The sequence below is a fragment of the Solea senegalensis genome, linkage group LG2, assembly GCF_019176455.1.
Source record: "Solea senegalensis isolate Sse05_10M linkage group LG2, IFAPA_SoseM_1, whole genome shotgun sequence".
Taxonomy (NCBI): domain Eukaryota; kingdom Metazoa; phylum Chordata; class Actinopteri; order Pleuronectiformes; family Soleidae; genus Solea; species Solea senegalensis.
The window spans coordinates 24,997,385-25,016,395 of record NC_058022.1 but is presented as its reverse complement, the minus strand read 5'-3'; the positions used below and the strand labels follow the sequence as shown (position 1 = coordinate 25,016,395).

Genomic DNA, 19,011 nt, shown 5'->3' with positions numbered 1-19,011 from the left:
ATTAACAACATTAATAACAATTATCATCGTCACTACTATCTTCATCATCTTATCCAGGATGTGACGTGCACTATCGCCATCTGGTCCTCATGTGACCCTAAGAAAAGGACAAGCCTTTGATGAAGCATGGATGAGAATAATAGAGAGAGAGAGAGACCCCCATTTCACACTTAGAAACTCTGGGAACCACAAGCAGACCTCCATTTTACCAACGGCTTGGTCTATTTAGTGTTGAATATTCATGTCTTTAAGAAGGGCCTGATCACTAAGTCTGATAACAACCAGTATTGGGGCGACGGTAGAGCGAGTTGTCTTTCGACTCAAAGGCTAGCCTACTAGCCGATGTGTCCTTGGGTAAGACAACAAGACGTTGTTGCGTGTGAATGGGTATGAAAGATGAGTGATAGAAAGTGTGCTGTATGAAAGTGTGAGTGAATACTACAAAACTGTAGTGTAAAGCAGCTTTGAGTGGTCATCAAGCCAACAAAACCACTATACAGACCATATTGACTGAGGAAACACAGCCACCTTATTAAGTTCACATATAAATATGATAAATATTATTCTCTTACATGTGTGAACACAAATCTGTCCTTCCAAAGCCAATGTCGTTATTAACCAATATTCTAATATAGTTTCATCAGCACCTTTACATCGTTTTATTTGTAGCCACACACAATATCAACACTGTTCAACATGATTTATGTAGTCCTGCCTTTCACACAGACACACTAATGCATTGACAACACATCTGACTTAGACTTAGACTTCCTTTTATTGTCATTGCACAGAAAACACAGCAGTGTAAACTGGCAACGAAATTTCATTGCTTGGCAGCAGATAAGAAACCAACACATAGCATTGAATTTAGTCACTTATGAGTTTTGATGAGAAATGTCTTTTATCTTACTGTAAATGTCTATACATGTATCCAACTCTTCATCCTAACTATGCTTAATAAAAAATAAATAAGTAAGTGTTTTTATGTAATAAATATATATAAAAGTAGTGCAAAAGAAAAACAGGATGAAAACTGTAGCAGCAATATGAAAATAAAAAAAGAGAAAGAACAGTTAAATATTGCACAGATAGTGTTGGGGGACACGACTGCTAAATTGTTATTTGGAATTTAGCAGTCTGATGGCCAGCGGGAAGTAACTGAACTGGTTAAAAACATCCTATGATCACGTGTGAACAGATAAACGTAATAATGTCTATTTGTGATTGATGATTTCATGTCAGATGTTAATGCCAGGTCTGAAATGTGCCCTTTCATTCTTTTAAAACTGATCAGTTTTTATTTTAGTTGTAAATCTTTGGGTACCACTTGCATACATAATGAAAAGGAAACAGGAACACGTCTATTGCAGGAACACGTCTATTGCAGGACCAACACACAGATGAACAAACATTCACCCTCACATTCACACCTACGATCAATCTAGATAGTCCACTTAACCTCTACATGTTTTTGGACTGTGGGAGGAAACCAAAGAGAACCTCTTTTTGATCTTTTTGGTGTAAGGTGACAGTACACTATTCCACCGCGTAGCCCCAAACATGAACTGTTGCCTCTACAAATCACTCTGTGCAGATGTAAACATTAAAATGCCTCTTCTCTTGTCTCCTTGTGCAGATGAAATTATTAAACTTGTACATCAAACGAGCCCAGACGACCAACAGCAATAGCAGCAGTTCTTCAGACGTCTCCTCTCATAGCTAATGGAAGGAGGTTTCTTGTGGAAACCATGTGAATGGATGGCACTCTAGGATTTTCGGGACCTAGATGTGCTTCTCTGGGACATCTTCGTCTCTTAGCTCCCCCACCACCTCCTCTTCACCATCGTCATGATGCTCATGCTCCACTACGCTTTCCATCTTTTTCAAGGGGCTTACATTCACCTATTAATCATTTAGTCCCCGCCGCCACCGCTCTATGAAATTGTGAATGTAACTCTGGGTTGGTTTTAAAAACCATCACATTTAGGTTTCATGGATATGGGAAGTGCACTTTGGTTTCCTTGACCTCTACACTGCCTTCAGTCAATGAAATCCTCTTTTTGTTGTTGAGCCCTCCAATCTGATTCATACATGGATTATTCACAGCTTCTGTCACACAAGCTCCAGTTTGGGATGAAGTGTCATTTGGCTGGACCAATGATGGTTGTAAACCCATTGGCTTTGGGAAGAATTCTTCTTTGGGATCACAGAAATTAAATATGTTGGGGGGTAAATACATAGATGTGCAAGGGAACAATGGGACATAAAAAAGAAAGTTCTGTACAGGTATATTAAGTTAATGTTTTCAGTCTATTGATTATGATCAGGGTTTGATAGAAGCCTGTGCTTCAGCTGTAGTGTTGTTTGTGTTTATTCCTTTATTTAATTAAGACAGGCTTCTTAATTTAAATCCCCCTTCCATGAAATTGATACTCAACAAGGTACCACATTGCAGAAATAATACTGAAGTGACAATCCTTGAAATGCTGTGCACTGTGCTTACTTTGAGGTGCAGAACATGAAATTGTGCACATCTAAAAATGGCTGAATCGGTCATAACAATTCACAATCAGCAGGCAAAGTTGGGGTTCATGAAGAGGAAAAGCTGGTTTGCCTGTATTTTCTCACTGAACTCTGCATTAAAAAAACATTTTCACAAACGGAAGACGTCATGTGCCGCTCAGTACGAAGTACGCAGAGGGACGCTCGTGTTAAGAGGACGCTCTTTGTAAATAAATACTCCACATGTTTTCTCTGTTTGGAGTCGGTGAAGCAAGACTGTGAGAGATATCCCCCAGGCCTTATTCATTTTACACACTCTGTTTGTTGACTGCAGACAGTGAATGGGATGTACAGCACTGTAGGTTGTTGCTCTTAACAAAATGTGAATCTGCAGGAAAACAGGCGCTGGCGGTGTTTTTGCTGATGAAGCAGATCCAGTATTAGTCTCCACTTCTCTCATTCAATGTCACGTCATGTAGCTGCAGCTTCTTCAAGAACCAGAACAACACAAGTCAAGGTATTTTGTACATACACGTTTTAACCACTGCTTCGCAGAGTCATGAAAAGAGTGGACAGGTGACCTTTAACCTTTGTGCATGTCAGCAAACTAACTTGCATGTAATCTGCAGCACTTTTTGTCACCATTGTGCTGTTTTGCAGGGCCCAGGTTGTTGTCGTCGTCGGCAGTTAAGTGCCCTTGCACTTGCAACATCATCAGATTACTCATCTCCAAAGGAATGTCTCAGAGAGGGAAGATGTATTTATCATATTAAAAAGGTACACAGTAGAGCAACAATGATTTGATTTTTAAACTACACCTATGTGGTGTGAATTTAAGTACATTAAGTTCTCAGACATTAGACAGTCTCTGATTGTAATGAGATTACATTGATCCCTGAATGGGACGACTTCCTCCTTATTACTGGATATGATTTGGTACAGTTGGTCTACTGTAAGAAAGGATCAGACTGGTATTGTTTATTTTTTATTATCTCGTTTGATAACTTCTGGCAAATCAATAATATAATTCAAATTATTATTATTATTATAATAATCACAATGATTAGGAAATATTAATGATTTTCTTTGGACATGCTCAGTCTTTGGATGTTTGATGCTTATTGTCGACCTGCTGTCAGTGATGGATTCCTTTCGCTAACTTCCTGTCTGTTGCTGCTGTTAGCATTCCCTTTCTGCTCCCCGTGTTTTCGGGACGTGTATTCACTGTCAAACAGCCTAATGCTACATCTAGCGATGCACCGATACCACTTCAATCTAACTGAGTACAATTACTTAGATGTGAGTATGCCAGTGCCATTACAGCAACAAAAAAAATTGAAGCTACATTTTATTCGTCTCACTTTGGGAAAAAAATACAAAATTAGATACTATTGCTGCTGTTAAGATGTATTGGAAGAGTGAGGAACATTCCTTTATTTTTGCTGTAAAACATTTGGGTTTGACATGAAAAGATGCTTTTATTTCCAGCTATTTACATTTAGATTACACTTAGACACTCAGATACAACTTAGAAGATAGCCTCGTTTGTGTTGGAACGCCACATTTGTAGGTGAACAAAAGAATAGTAACGGATTACCTTAAATTACATTGTAATGAATAATATTTAATATTTTGTGGCAAATCTATTGCTGTGCGTTGTGTTAAATCTTTAGATGTTTTATTGAATGAATGTGTTGAAGGAGCTACTTTTCTCCTCCGCTTGACAGTCTAGCAGAGCACAGTTTGCAATCTATTCTACGTTTGTCATCATTGTGATACATTTGTTTATTGCCGCACACCTGCTCAGCTCACTTAAAGTTACATAAAGTGATATCGGGTGCAACGGTATCAGAGTAATTTTATAAATACAAGTATACAAATGCAGCATTACACCCAATGCTGGTATCTATGTCTGTGCATCCCTAGTTGCATACAAACTCTTTTTTTATTGCTTTTGAAAAAAGATGAAACAGTAGAGACAAAAATAATACAAAGATCACAAAAAGCATCATGGCAACTCCTCACCCTGTCTGTAGGTGTCCATAAATACTAACAATTGCAGCATAAATTTCACATAATTTAACAGAGAATAAAAATAATATTTACCACAGTTGCCTAATTTTATTTGGCAATATTTGCTTAAGCACCTTGCATTCCCAACAATGAAATAGATTACATTTACTGCTGCCTCCATTTTATTCTGTAATGAAAAAATGGAGACGTGACTATCAGCTGTGAACATAAAGCTTTTGTCCATTCTGAAACTGAGCAACAGAGCTCCAGCTTCCTGTGTACCTGAACACTCACATGATTATTTTTAAATTACTGACAGCAGCTTTAAATAAAGTCATCTTTTCAGTCAGAGAATTCTCTGAGAATGGGTCACTTATGCTTATCTAAGTAAAGTAATGTACATAATTTGCATCACAACATCCTTTGTGCTTACTGGTACTGAAAAAAAACCGTCAACAACATGCCTCTCTGCCTGACTTTCACCTCAACTCATTCAACAGTTTCAGAACACTCATTAGCGCACTCTTGTTTTTACTCCAGTATCACGCAGCTGTTGCTGCAAACACATCACATGGTATTTCCTTGGAAAGTGTTCACTATGCATGTTCTGCAGTACACATTTTACTTTTTTGTTCCCCCAATCCCACATGTAATATTCCTACCTGTATTTATGTGTTTTATCTTGTTTTATTTTATTCCCTCATGATACACTGTACAGTATTTCTTGTTTTGTTAAATTTCACCTGTGATAGATTTGCAACAATATAAAGAAACTTTTTTGCCCTAGAAATAAACAAACTCGGAGTTCATGTGGATCTGTGCTGCTTATTCACCCCAGTCTCCATTCATTTCTTAGGTAAACTAATGTTGGGCAGCATTTAAAACAATCAAAGCTTCTAAGACCTCAGCTTCTCCTCCAGTGTTGGGTTTGAACCTGGCAGTGATGGGGGCATTTCCCCATTCGTCCATCCACTTATGAGCACGTGTCCAAGTGCTGAGGTGTTCTTACGCTCTTGTGTAAACATTAACCAGAGCCGGGTTTGAAATGAAACCTGCTACTTTTGAGGAGCTCTTAAGAGAAAAGTATGCGATTCTCTTTTTTTTTTTACTCTCTCTGTTTACTCTCTGTTTAAACATGAATTTTGAGATGAAACTTTTACATTTCACTTCACTCATCTTATAGCAGCTCTAGTTGTCAATCAGAGAAGATAATCATGTTTAGTGGTCTTCACATTGTTGTCATTGTCCCAGTGTTTGTTTCTTATCATTTCTCTGCAGACATAATTACCTTAAGTGAGTTTAAAGTCGAGCTTTAGGGCCAAACTGTCGGCAATGTCAACAAACAGTGAAGAGCGGCTGCCATTAATGCATCAACCCGGTCAGACATTGCTTGTGGGAGGTGTGTTCCACCCCTCTCTTCCCCCTCCACCTCTCAAATGTCATCTAAGTTATGCTGCAGATATCAGCAGAGGCCATATAAGAAGCAAGCAATGAGGTCCGGCTGCTAAAACCCCACTCTGAGCTGAAGGCGTGAGGAAGCCAGCAGACGCACAAAGCTCTGTCTTCACTTCTCACCTGGACACAAGAAGACTCGTTTGCACCGGACAATATGCTGTTCTGCCACTCACAGCCTGAGTCCTACCACCAGCACTCTGCTGGTTTCATTAGGTAAAGCACAGACATGTAAACATTTACATTTTGAAAATGTCTAAAATGTGCAAATTTGCAGTTACATGCCTTTGAAGGGGTCATTTTGAAGAAGCATTGCATTCAAAAACAACTTAAACACTGCTTCCGCTGTCTTTGCAAACTCCCATGTTTTGCAACATTTGCATTTTCTTGTTAGTTTGCTCCTGTGAAATGAAGAGATACGTTCCAACAGCAGTCAGGACAGTCACTATCATCGTCTCTACACTCAGCCCTTCTGTCTTTCTGTTCTCTTCCAGAGAGGCCATAGCACCTTTCCTGACAAATGAAGACACGAGACTTGTGGCAGAAACTGCCATAAGTACCAAGCGGAGTCCGTTCCAGTACATGCTCTGTGCAGCCACCTCACCGGCTGTGAAACAGCAGGAGGAGACTCTCACTTATCTCAACCAAGGTAGCTATCAGTCCTGCTAGTCTAATGTCCATGTTGACTGAATGGACTGGAGCTCATTTTGTCACATGGAACTACTGCTTAGGTGTATCAGTTTAGCAAATTCTACCACATATTTACATTCACATTAATTAATTGTACATGTATGTCCTGTAGTTTGGGACCAGACAGTAAACACTGGTCTGTTTCGATACACGTTATTTGCCAGATTAGCTTTAATCTACATGATGATTAAACAATAACTTCAGAATTTCAACGTTACTTATTGTGGGTCTGTGAAAGCAAGGAAGGGCCTCAATAATTAAAATCTGCCAAATCTGCCAAATCTATGAGCAGCAAATGTATTTTCACTGTCAATTCATCTGATACATTTTTTGATTATGTATTAATCTGCATTAAAAAACAACAACATTCTTTTATTAGCCATTTACCTTTTGAATTATTTCACCAAAGAAAAACATAATTTTTGGACTCAGATAATGGTTGACAAATAGATTTTCACCCTGATCGAATCATTGCACTTAAAATATCAATAATATATGTAAATAAACTTAATGCTGAAATGTATTTTAAATTGGTTTGAAATCCATCTTGTTGAATTATGTGATGAGAGTTCCCTTCTTTGAAAGTCATCCTAAATGGTGCAATTCCAAGTTATCTTCTTTTTGCAATTGTCTTTTTTTTTTTCTCCAAAGTTTACTGTGATTCATTTAATTTATTTTATTTTTTAATTATTTCCACCAGGCTTGATAGCTTTTCATCAGTGGTTGTAGTACAGCCAGAGATTTTTTTAATCCGACTCAGATTGTTGAACATAAATGACTAAAATAATTATGTAGCTATTCCTTATTTATTTTTTTTTTATATATGGATGCTAGAGGATGCTAGATTTTTCAACTTGAGCTTGTACACTCTTCTGAAATTGCATTGTGAAAATGTGGAACTGTCAATCGAGGCTATTGAACGGATGGATTTCAAAACATTTCAAAGTAATTTGGTGGCTGTTGGCATGTGTTCAGAAGTGGAATCCTTTCACAATGAAATAAAGATGGCCTTTTTTTGCTTCCATAGATTTCCTTTGTGTCGTTGAAGACAGTTATTGATAATTATCTGTGAAACAGTCTGCTCTGAAATAAATACTGTTAATTTGATATGATATACTGTAAGCATAATGACATCCATACAGTCACACAGTAAGAAATCACAGCAGTTAAGATTTGAAAAGTAAATTGTAGAAATACAGACTTGTCAGTGCAACATGACCGCCGAAATGTTTGCTAATTTCTCTGACTTTCGTCTTCTGCATAATTCACCTCCCTTTTGTTTCTCTTCTCTTTCCTCTCTTAAACTCTGTACTCTCTTTTACCTTAGATCAATCTCGACCCTCATTTTTCTCTTGTTGAAACATTTGTACTTTAATAACCTTTATGTTTCTACAAGTTTTCTCTGCTTATCTGCTCTAAAGTAATTTGTTTTTGAGTAAAAACAATGAAAGTGAGCTTTAAGTAACATCCAACAATTAAATAAGCCATTTAAATACGACACATATTGATTTGACATTAATTGACATCAGTTGGTAGCTTAGTTTTTTTTTTTTTACTATACTTAAGAAGCACCGATGGTCTTCCAGTGTCCCTTGTTGGCTTTTCTTGTGATATGATACTTGATGTATTTAAATTTGATCAGGATGGAGATACAGTATATCAAAGTTTCCTAGTGGCTGGCCTTCATATCTGCCTTAAAAAGTTCCTAATTTGATTCAGTTTCTATCTCCACTGCCCCTCTTTTCTGATTGACTCATTTCCCATTTTTCAATTTTAATCAGTTTTTGTTTTTTTAATATTTTAAAATGTAGGTCAGTCCTACGAAATCCGTATGCTTAACAGAAAACTAGTGGAGTATACAGATATAAGCAGCAAATATGTAAAGGTAGGTGTTAAGGTCTGTTTTTTTGACTTTCATGTGACCTCTTCCTCTTTCTTCTTGTATCTGTTTCCATGTATCCATTTCCTGGTGTGTCACAGGTCCTCGACCCTCCCTTCCGCTTCAGGGGTGAGGTGTCGACCTTGGAGAGCTTGGTACCTTCACCCGAACCTACCTCTCCCCTCCCCCTTCTTAGACTTTACTGAAACACACAACCTGTCTTTTCTTATACATACCCATCATCCATACACTGCTGATTAATCGTTACATGCCTATATGACTATGAATTGTATCTATATACTTTAAAATACCTCTCATCCCTAATTTATATTGTTGTGTGTAAGTTGTATATTACTGTACATATTCAATTGCCTTCTGAGTGGAACCTATTAACAGCTCACTGTGTGTGACACAACATTTCAGCTGCAGGTCAAAAGCAACTCCATTTATTGCAAAGACATTCTTCAACATACTCTTTTAAAGTGATAGTGCAGGTTATCTCAGGTGTGGTTGTATGAGGTACCGACACATTATCGCTTTATCTAGGTGTTAAACAGGAAACTCAAGTATATAAACCACTCACACCCCTGCACCAAATTCCATAGAGTCCATTTGTGTCGTGTAGGGACACAGGCGCTTCTGGTCTACTGTTGCCTCATTTGGTAAGTGTGTGTGTCACTTTTTAACACATTTGGACTTACTGATTGAGGCTGCAGTGGATCAACAACTCCTGTGTGCACTGATGTAAAATTACACATTTCGTGAGCGAGTTAAAGCAGTGAACATATTCTTGCAGGTGTAAGCAGACATAGATTTTATTTTATTCGGTGGCTAAATAAGCTTTTTCTTGTGTCCCCACAGACATTCACTAGGAGTTGGTGCTTCATACAACCACATTTTAATTAACCTCAACAATCCCTTTTAAGATTATTTTGAGGTGGTTTTATTTAATTTTGTGTATAAATACATCCACCCGACATGCCCTTGTTGTCATGCAACCACTGCTTGAGAATGTAGTGTTTGCTTTTGCATCCTAGAAACACAGGAATGGGACAGGTGGCATCTATACAAACACATGACGTGTCAGTTTAAGTCATGCATGAGCTTCCCCCATAAATATCTCAAAAATGGAACATGCTTTTACAGGATCTTCATTTAATTGGCTGCTTTTTTTATGTATCTGAGCAGGATTTTAAATCTGTTAAAGGGACTGTCCCTCTACAAAATTAGAGCGCATGTTTCAAAACGAGGGTGAGGTATCTGAGCTCAGTATCCTACTGTATAACGTCACAGAGCCCATTACACAACTGTTTGCACAGTTGTTCTAATGTGTAATGAGTGAGTAATGAGTAAACTGAAACTGCTGGAGTAACCCTTCCAAATGAAATCCAAAATTAGCAGCCAGGAACAATCTGCTCTTTTATGTGGGTGACACCATGAAATGTTATCCAGTGTAGTTATGTTCTTAACTAAGAACATTTCAATAAAGTTTCATATCATCCAACCTTACAGAAAGATGGTGTAGTTAACAGAAGGGAGATGCCAGGTTATCAGGGTTCCCGCACGCTTTGACTGTGTTTCTGCCCAATGTGAGACCTTTGTGGAGAAGAAAAAAAAACAGTGACCTTAAAGGAATAGTTCAGCAAATAAAATCAACACTGTTTAAGTCCATGATATCTCGTTTGCTGCATTTCCCTCCTTTAGATGGACTTTTCTGACTGGAAGGTTTGTTTGGCTTTGAAAACCATTCACTCTCTCGCACACCAAAGTCCATAGAGAAATCAGTGTTTTTAGCCCATAGGGACACAGGAGTTGTTGATCCACTGCTGCCTTCATCAGTCCATTCAAATGTTTCTTTGTGACCTTGGTGTTTGAAATTCTCTCGTTCTAATTTGCCTCAAGTGGCGCAAACTCGCTCACGAGGCAGCAGTGGATATGCAGATCCTGTGTCCCCATGAGCAAAAAAACAGGTTTTTGGACTTTAGTGAATTGAGCTTGAATGGTTTACAAACATCCATTTCCTTCATGTGTCAGAAATCTCATACAACCTAACTTCAATAACGCTGAACTATGTTTAAAGCCTGTTATCAGACAGAACCCCCAGGTCTTCAATGGGAAGTTATGCTTGTTGTTAAGTGTGCATTTCACAGGATCTTTAATAACTTTGTCCAAGACAGTGTGGGAGCCCTGATATCTTTTGTGCTACTTCTCACAAGAATCCGATGCACTAACTAAACTCACGGACAGTTCATTTTTCACCCATGGGTGTTCAGTATGATTCTCTTTAAATAAATGTACTGGGTGATAGTAGGAATGGAAATAAATGTCAACCTTGTGTTTAATTGAATAAATGAGGGGAGCCTTTTTTTTGCACTTTGCCCTACAGTCCAGCTGTTTGGCTCTGTGCTGGCTTCCCTGCTCGAGCAGTAGCTGCTGGTCTGGCCTAACTCCCTGATGCTACCTGTTCACAGAGCATTGTGCGCGTGGTATTTCATGACCGTCGACTGCAGTACATGGAGCACCAGCAGCTGGAAGGATGGAGGTGGAACAGACCTGGAGACCGAATCCTGGATATAGGTGAATTGACAGTACCAATATACAGTATGACCTGTGAATCTTTAAAGCTTGTGTCTATGACAAAGATTAAAAAGTTATTTATGCCAGTCGTGTATCGTGTGAGAATCTAACAACACTAAGTGTAGTGTAACTAAGTTTGGTTACACTACTTGTGAATTAAAATTTGCTTTTGGTCATAACGATTCTTTGCATATGAAATGAGGAGGTGGGGTTGATGATAATCATCTCCTGGACATGAATGTGGTCAGTTTTTAGGACTAGGACAATATTATGGCTTTTTTCTTGTATCCTCTCCATAGAAACACATCATGTCACAGGGTTAAACACACTGGGATGTCCTCTTAACACTTCAATCAATATACAAATGCTCCAAGGTTGCAACATATACTGTAAACACAGCAACTTGATTTGACCTAGTCATAAATATTGGTCTGTTCCTTGGCGGACGTCTCGCACTTTATGTTTTCACACCACCAACAAGTTTTACATTTACATATTTTATTTTTATTTACTTTTCCCCCTCACTTCAGACATAAAGTCCTGTTATGTGGAAACTTTGCATTCTATTGTGAGACACTTTCTTTTAGAGACTCAAGGGTTTGTCACACAGCTGTAATGTAATCAGTTGAATTGAACTGCTAAAATAACTCACTGTGTATGGACCAACCAACATCAACATTGCTATTAGTTTATAATCAATTCACTGTCAGCTATTTTGATAATCAATGAATTGGTTTGAGTGTTTATTTAAATTATCAAAACAATCTCTCTGACTCTTCTGCTTCTCATCTCTGAATATTTTCTGGTTTCTTTGCACCATATGACAAAGGAATCATTCAAATTGAATCATTTTGCTGAGTCCACAAAACATTTAAGAACATCATCAGTTTTTTAACATTTTTTGACTTTTCATAGATGAAACACCTAATTGATTGATCATGAAAATAATCAACAGATGAATCATTTATGAAAATAATCTTTAGTTTCATGCCTACACTACTGACTACTAATCATTTGTGGCATCTAATGATTAGACTGTACCAAACAAATGCCTCATCCACTCAATCCTTACTTTCCAAAGCACAACAGGGAACTTGGTGGTGTTGAAACATGACAGCACAAGATGGTGACCTGTAAACTTCTGAAAACATTAATGATGAAGTGAATAACCTAAATAATAACTGGCTGTGTCTCTTACAGATATCCCTCTGTCAGTGGGGATAATTGAGCCTCGTTCTCATGCTCTGCACCTCAACACCTTCGAGTTCCTCTGGGATCCTGTGAAGAATGCTTCAGTCTTCATCCAGGTACACCGAGACTCTGGTCAGACGTATGACAGCCAGTCAATATCTCTGCCTCTGCTGCTCATGTAAAGTCTTCTGTCTTCTCAGGTCAACTGCATCAGTACTGAGTTCACCCCAAGAAAGCATGGTGGGGAGAAGGGGGTTCCCTTTCGTATCCAAGTCGACACTTTCACGACCAACGAACACGGGGAGTACATGGAGCACGTCCATTCTTCCAGCTGCCAGATCAAAGTCTTCAAGGTCAGACCGTTTTCTTCTCGTCTCCACCACATGTTCGTATTTTACATCGAATTTCCATCCATATTCTATTTCCTCAGCCTAAAGGAGCTGATCGAAAACTGAAGACAGACAGGGAGAAGATCGATAAAAAGACGTTCCAGGACAGAGAAAAGTACCAGCCGTCCCATGAGACCACGCTGCTGAAGGAGGTGAGGCGTGTTTTATCTGATGATGCATTAGATAACAGCGCCGGCCTGAGATGACCCTGAGTTTGCTTTCGCTCAGTCAGTGGTGTCGCTGTGCCATAACTTTAATGTGCTACCACAGTGGTAAATTCTTTTTTTATTAGGAGATATGTGGGATCTCAGGCCTTGTCCTTTGAATTCTGCCAGTCTGAATGTTTTGCAAAACCCAGTCTCCACAATTGTAGTTTAGTACTTTCCTGTAATCCACAGATTTGTGTCAGCTCATATTTCTGGACCAAATAGATTTTTTCCTTATCATTGATGACTCGGGGGGGGGTACGTGCAGTTAAAACAAAAATAAAAGAAGAACAAAGCAAAGGGCACGCACAAGGGTTAAGTAAATACCAAGGGCGAATTGGACACTAAACATGGCAAAACTGTAGTGTAACGCAGCTTTGAGTGGTCATCAAAACTAGAAAATAGTCCCGTTTTCCATTTTCATAATTGTAATAACACAATCCACAAAAACACACTGCATCAAATCATAAAAACACATACACAACATCCCGTCGAAGATGTGTCACTGTCACATGGCTTGGCCAACATTTTTTTAGAAATGTTGCAATGATATATGATATGAAATCACTGACCACCACATCTCATTGCTCTTTTCCTCATTTCCACTAGTTTACAGTAAATTAAAACTGCAAAATGTTGTTTTGTGGGAGAGCAGGCTGAATAGTTCCCTCCTCCAGTCAGTCTTCCTTTCTTAAAGTACACTTTTAAACCAGTTACTACATCACAGTATGTTGTTGTTAGGTCTGGTCAATGATTGCGTCTCTCTCTGTGTCACTTTAGTCTTCGTGATGCAACAGTTTCTGCTGTTACTGTTAATCTGGTTTGTTATTGATGGAAAACAAACCTGATGAGATCTGAGGCGACGAGCCATTATTGACCAAGGAAATCCTGCCTTCAGACTTTGACCTATAAGTGCATAAGTCATATCAGCAAGAAGAATGTTGAAGTCATAATATAGGACGTTGTGTCATATTAATGTTCTTATTTTAATGCAAGCATTTGTCTTTCTGTCTGTCAGTGAGCAGTATAACTAAAAAACAATAGTATACTTTGCATATCTGTTTTCAGAGACCAGAGTGACACTGAATACAACAAAAAATGTTTTGGTACTTGTCATAACTAAGTTAGAAATAAGTTTATAATAGATTCTGATGCAATTATCTGGGATATATGTAGGTTATATTTAGAGTATGGGAAATTAAGCCTTGGTGAAATGTTTTCTCTACTCATTAATGCGTTCACATCCAGAGAGTGAAAATACCTAAATACCTTAAATACCTTTGGACAAAGACTAACAGATAAATGGAGTTAAAACTTGAGGCTTCTCAAAACACACATTTGTTTTGCCACCGAGATATTAAAGCTACGATTAACTGCTTTATATAGCTTTACTTTTTGGTAGTTTAATTCAGCATTTAAACTAAACTTCATCCTTCATCATCTCTCATGTGTTTTGCCGATCAAATATTTATCTGTAAAGTAAATTGTCATTACAGTTGTCAGGTAGATGCTGAAATGAAGGCAAAATTAGCTGTGGGATATTTCCCAGTAACCTCCAGCTACCAGCATTAATGTCTGAAAACACCTGCATCTTATCATTATCATACCTGCTGCTCCTGGAAATAATTTAATCAATATTTTAAATAGTAAAAATGTTATATTCCAGCATGAGACTTTAACCCATGTCATTTTTCCTTTCTCTGTTCCTCTGAAGTGTTCCCCTTGGCCCGACGCACTGAACCTGACCACCCACAGCAGCTGCAGCACCCCATCACCAGTTTACCACAATTCACCAACATCTTGCACTTTCACAGATGAGTGAGTTGGCGTGATCCTAAAAAAAAGTCTCAAATCTTCTCCTCTAGGCTAGAGTTGAGTAATAGCTCCATAACAGTTCCATTTCATAACCTGAGCTCTATAATTATAGTTAGACAGCAGTGAAAAACAAACAAACAAACAAAAATAGACATATGTGTTTCACAGAGGAATGAGCAAACAACTGAACCAATCACTCCAACCTGGTCTTTCTTCCTCATGTGCATGTTTCTGTAGCAACTGTTCTCCAAACCAGCAAGGGGAGCTGCTCATGGCCAGCTGCTCTGATGTAAGTAACGGAGAGCAGTGCAGTGTTACAGGGTTAATGCTGCGTTCCTATTCCCTTCAGGCCATTATTTGGAGACAGTGGATGCTGTGCTGCTATACTCATTTCAAGGGCTCTTCTTCTTTTTGACATGTAGCACCTCCTGCCATCGTCCTCGCCACAGAACACTCAGGAGTGGCTGCACCGTCACAGGTTCTCCTCTTTCTCAAAGCTCTTCACCAGCTTCTCAGGTATCGTTTGATCCTTGGTGCACTTGTTTGGAATCAATTTGTCAGGGTTCAGTGAATTCAGAAATCAGTGAACATCATTGTAAGATCTTAACTAAGTCTGATTGTTGACTGTTGTTGCAGGTGCTGATTTGCTGAGGATGAGCAGGGATGATCTGATCCAGATTTGTGGCCCAGCAGACGGCATTCGTCTCTTTAACACAATGAAAGGAAGGTGAGATATTACATTACCCCTAAAAGCTTAAATCGTACATCCGGTTGCGGAACAAGTTGAACTCCTCAGAAAAACATTGACCTATATATTATTATTTAATTGACAAATTGGAAGCTCATTTCCCTTCCAATCAAATTGTCTTCTTGCAACCAGATATCGCCCCCTTGTGGCTATTCATTCAATGTATTCCTTGCTCAGACTCAACCTGCAAACCCAAGGCATAATATAAACTTTCTATATGGTCTAGGGCAAAAAGATTAATATGAAAATGGAGGGATTTTTTCAATGGGTGTTTTAGAGTTTCCATAAGGATTCATTCTTGGTCAACCACAGGTAGCCTGGTACATTTCATCATCATTATCATCGACGACAAACAAAGAACCACCTTGATTTGACCACCACATTTTCTCACAGTGTCCACTTCTCATATGTTCCAGGTGTATCCAGCCTCGTCTGACCATCTATGTGTGTCAACAGCAGACCAGGGGTCAAGCTCCCATCAAACCAGGGGGTGGAGACGGTAAGTACGACAGTATATTTGCCTAATTTGCGTGTCTTTTATAAATAAAATATGTAAAAATGTAATTTGTAAACTAATAAAAATTCATCTGTGCTCCCTTGTACTTTTTGCACAAAAGAACCCCAACCTTGTTAAAAAAGTAACTCAGTAACTTTTACATTTTACAATAAGCTACTTTTTTACTTTAACATTTTTAGACCAGTACTTTTACTTGTATAATATTAGGTAATTTATCTGTTTTATTTCTGTCTGTAAACATTGTAAAACTTTTCCATACTGCATCCATGAAGTTTAATGTGTACACATGTATAAACACCTGGGTGTCTGATTGATGAGTCCTTCACTTTCAGGCCACATGTGGAGAAACTGAAGCTAATATTGGGTTTGAATGTAACTGATGGTAACTCATATGCAATAGATTTACCAACTACAGCTTTACATGGAATGAAGCTTGGTGCTGTAGAGACAGACTGACCCTCGGTTCATGGGACAAAATATTAAAGGTGCATCGCAACATTTTGTGAATATGTCAGCTAAATCATGCTGCTCTCAGTTGTAGTTTTCATTAAATACGTTTAGCTCTCAATGTTTCGCTGTGGAAGTTCTGAACTATATGCGTTTTACAAAATAGGGCACCAAATGTTAACGTATCACCACTGAAATAGTAAAAGTGTTCATGTATGCCCTCTTGCAGTCTACCATGCTCTGTACCTGGAGGAGCTGACTGTGCTGGATCTGTCTGAAAAGATCGCCCTACTGTACAGCATCACTCCTCAGCAGATCACGCACATCTACAGACAGAAACCCACTGGGATCCATGTCTTAGTCTCCGACGAGGTAACTTTTCAGCATGCAGTGAATTCTTTTCAAATGAGAACTACAGGATGTAGAATTGTCCTGCCATGATCTGGGCAGTAACCAGTAGAACAGTCGTACTCAGAGCCTGGGTCAGGACCTGCATGGGTTTTTGGGAGATGTCTTTGTTTGCAGACTTTTCCAGCCTTTACATAGGATTTATTGAATAAAACATGCATAAAAGGCATGTGGATGTGATGCAGGTCATCATATGTTTCTGAGATCATTCTGATGATGAGTCCCAGTGCATGTTCACCCATGTTGCTCTGTGAAGCTGACAATCATCATACATCACAATAAATACATGAACACCAAATAATGGCAGCCACCCGTTCATGACTGATTGTTATAGAGGACTGAGGTGAATCCCGATAACTGGAAATCAACTGTTTCACACTGGTGAATGTGTCTGTTTCAGATGGTGCAGAACTTCAAGGAGGAGATGAGCTTCACCATCAGTACTATCAGAGGTAACAACATCACCACACGTTTAGAATCCATTCTTAAAAGTTTTTTAACTCTTGAATGACCTTTGCTCTTTTTTTCTGTGCCACAAGATGAAAACACTGACGGTTTACACGTGGTGTTGAAATGACCTTCACATGCTCCAGAGGGTGTTTGGTCAGTGCTGGTGTACAGATTGTATATAAATCCATCTAGACTACAATATGTGACATTTACAGTACAGAAAAGTGCTATTAAGCTCAGTGTACTGTTGGTGTCCCTGTGTTTGTTTAGTGTTCCTTTGTGTTTTTGTCAGCTTCTCTGATATCTGTTTAATGTGCCTTGTAATTAGTAGTGTTTCTCATGCACGTGTGCTTACGTCTGTAAATGTAAATGCAAGCTTTCATGATAATAAAAGTCACACATCATCATCATCATCATTTAGTCAGACTGAAAAGGATGAAAAATGAACAAAATAGTTTTGTGCCGTTTTATTCGGATTTATAAGTATGTGCTGCCTTTGCTCTTCGCTCCACAACACTTCTGCTTTTGTTGCGCTGATGCTGAATATTTAATGAAAGATGAAGTGTCATAGAATATTTAGTTTATAGTTTGCCTCACTGACACTTCAAACGGGGACATGCTCTGCAGTTTGTTCTCATTTATGCATTTTAGCCAGAATAAAGCATTTTGCATTATTGTCTCTCTGTGTCGGTAGGAAGTGGGTGGAGCCCTGTTGAGAAAAGGATGATGTCATGTACGTTTAAGCACCAGCACCACACACAGGATGTGTCCAACTTTTTTTCTGTCAGTGCATATGACAAACACTGTAACCTCCTAGCAGGGTCAAAGGTTCAATATGGGTACAATAATTAACTTTACTTCATGCTATTATAAGCCTAAGTCAAGCATTTACTAACAGTTAATTCATGTTTTACCTAAAAAAAAAGTATTCATATATTATTCAGTGTTCACGTAAAAGCTACTGTTAATGTTAGTAATGACTGTAACTAAATGTCTTAACATTTATTTTGAAAGGTTTCTGTGTCTATAAAGTTGAACATTAAGTTTCCCTTAAGTGACACTTTATTTATGTATAATGACACTAAATAATCATTATATAACTGTTAAGTTGAAAAAATAATATATATTAAAGAGGAACAATGAACATTAAAAATGTAAATATACAAGATTGTAGCCAAAGGTTAATTTTCATCTTTTGTCCCATGGTCAGGATGATGGTGCTGAAATTAATAAGAAAAAGTTAGATAAATAAAATAAAAAAAACAATAACAGACAGTTATTGTGTGATAGCAGCTTTGATTTTCCAGTAACCATATTTTACAAATCGCACTCATGATCCAAAGTGCCTTTGGATTTAAGTCGGGTCAAATCTAAAGGATTTAACGTCTTTTTTTAATACATTAACAGTGGAAGTGAGGCCATGAAAACTGTTCAACTGAGTCAGTGTATTTAACAGTGTTATCCCAGTTTAGCAGTTCATGTTTCTTCAATATCTGACAGTGATGCTACGGATGGCAGATTTTCTATCTAAAACTTTCAGAGCTTGCTTAAGCATTAGTTAAGCATATACTTTACTTTATTATGTTAGTGTGTATTTATAGAAACCACTGAGGATCACTCAAAACAGCTTTACACTATAGTTTTGCCATTCACCCATGCACACCCATTCACTCACTCATTCATACAGTGCACTTTCTATCACACATCTCTCATACCCAAGTGTCTAG

General features: G+C 38.3%; 2 protein-coding genes across 25 annotated transcripts in view; both read left to right on the top strand.

Annotated features, from left to right (window-relative positions):
• clasp1a (cytoplasmic linker associated protein 1a) overlaps nucleotides 1-5,324 on the top strand; it is an 81,077-nt gene extending 75,753 nt beyond the window's left edge. For all 23 annotated transcript variants that reach the window (XM_044018498.1, XM_044018458.1, XM_044018431.1 and 20 more), the window contains one exon: nucleotides 1,637-5,324. In XM_044018498.1, coding sequence (XP_043874433.1) covers nucleotides 1,637-1,723 — 87 coding nt within the window. In that variant the 3' untranslated portion in view covers nucleotides 1,724-5,324. The remainder of the gene's footprint in view (nucleotides 1-1,636) is intronic.
• Nucleotides 5,325-5,394: 70 nt separating this feature from the next.
• On the top strand, nucleotides 5,395-17,958 carry tfcp2l1 (transcription factor CP2-like 1). 2 transcript variants are annotated; one of them, XM_044018510.1, is made up of 15 exons: nucleotides 5,395-6,183; nucleotides 6,462-6,616; nucleotides 8,469-8,542; nucleotides 11,008-11,113; nucleotides 12,314-12,420; nucleotides 12,505-12,657; nucleotides 12,735-12,845; nucleotides 14,614-14,717; nucleotides 14,952-15,003; nucleotides 15,137-15,230; nucleotides 15,351-15,441; nucleotides 15,879-15,961; nucleotides 16,656-16,798; nucleotides 17,235-17,286; nucleotides 17,374-17,958. In XM_044018510.1, exons 1-15 carry the CDS (start codon nucleotides 6,125-6,127, stop codon nucleotides 17,409-17,411), a joined length of 1,422 nt encoding a protein of 473 aa, XP_043874445.1. In that variant the 5' UTR covers nucleotides 5,395-6,124; the 3' UTR covers nucleotides 17,412-17,958. The 2 variants fall into 2 exon arrangements, with proteins under 2 accessions (XP_043874445.1, XP_043874448.1); XM_044018513.1 differs by lacking the exons at nucleotides 5,395-6,183; nucleotides 6,462-6,616; nucleotides 8,469-8,542 and adding an exon at nucleotides 8,549-8,691.
• The last annotated feature ends 1,053 nt before the right edge of the window (nucleotides 17,959-19,011 follow it).

What these genes read in the sequence shown, in the direction of transcription:
- tfcp2l1 (XM_044018510.1), top strand. Translation starts at nt 6,125, where the DNA reads ATGCTGTTCTGCCACTCACAGCCTGAGTCCTACCACCAGCACTCTGCT. An exon ending in CACTCTGCTGGTTTCATTAG is followed by an intron (nt 6,184 to 6,461) that starts GTAAAGCACAGA and finishes GTTCTCTTCCAG; the next exon opens with AGAGGCCATAGCACCTTTCC. An exon ending in TAAGCAGCAAATATGTAAAG is followed by an intron (nt 8,543 to 11,007) that starts GTAGGTGTTAAG and finishes ACCTGTTCACAG; the next exon opens with AGCATTGTGCGCGTGGTATT.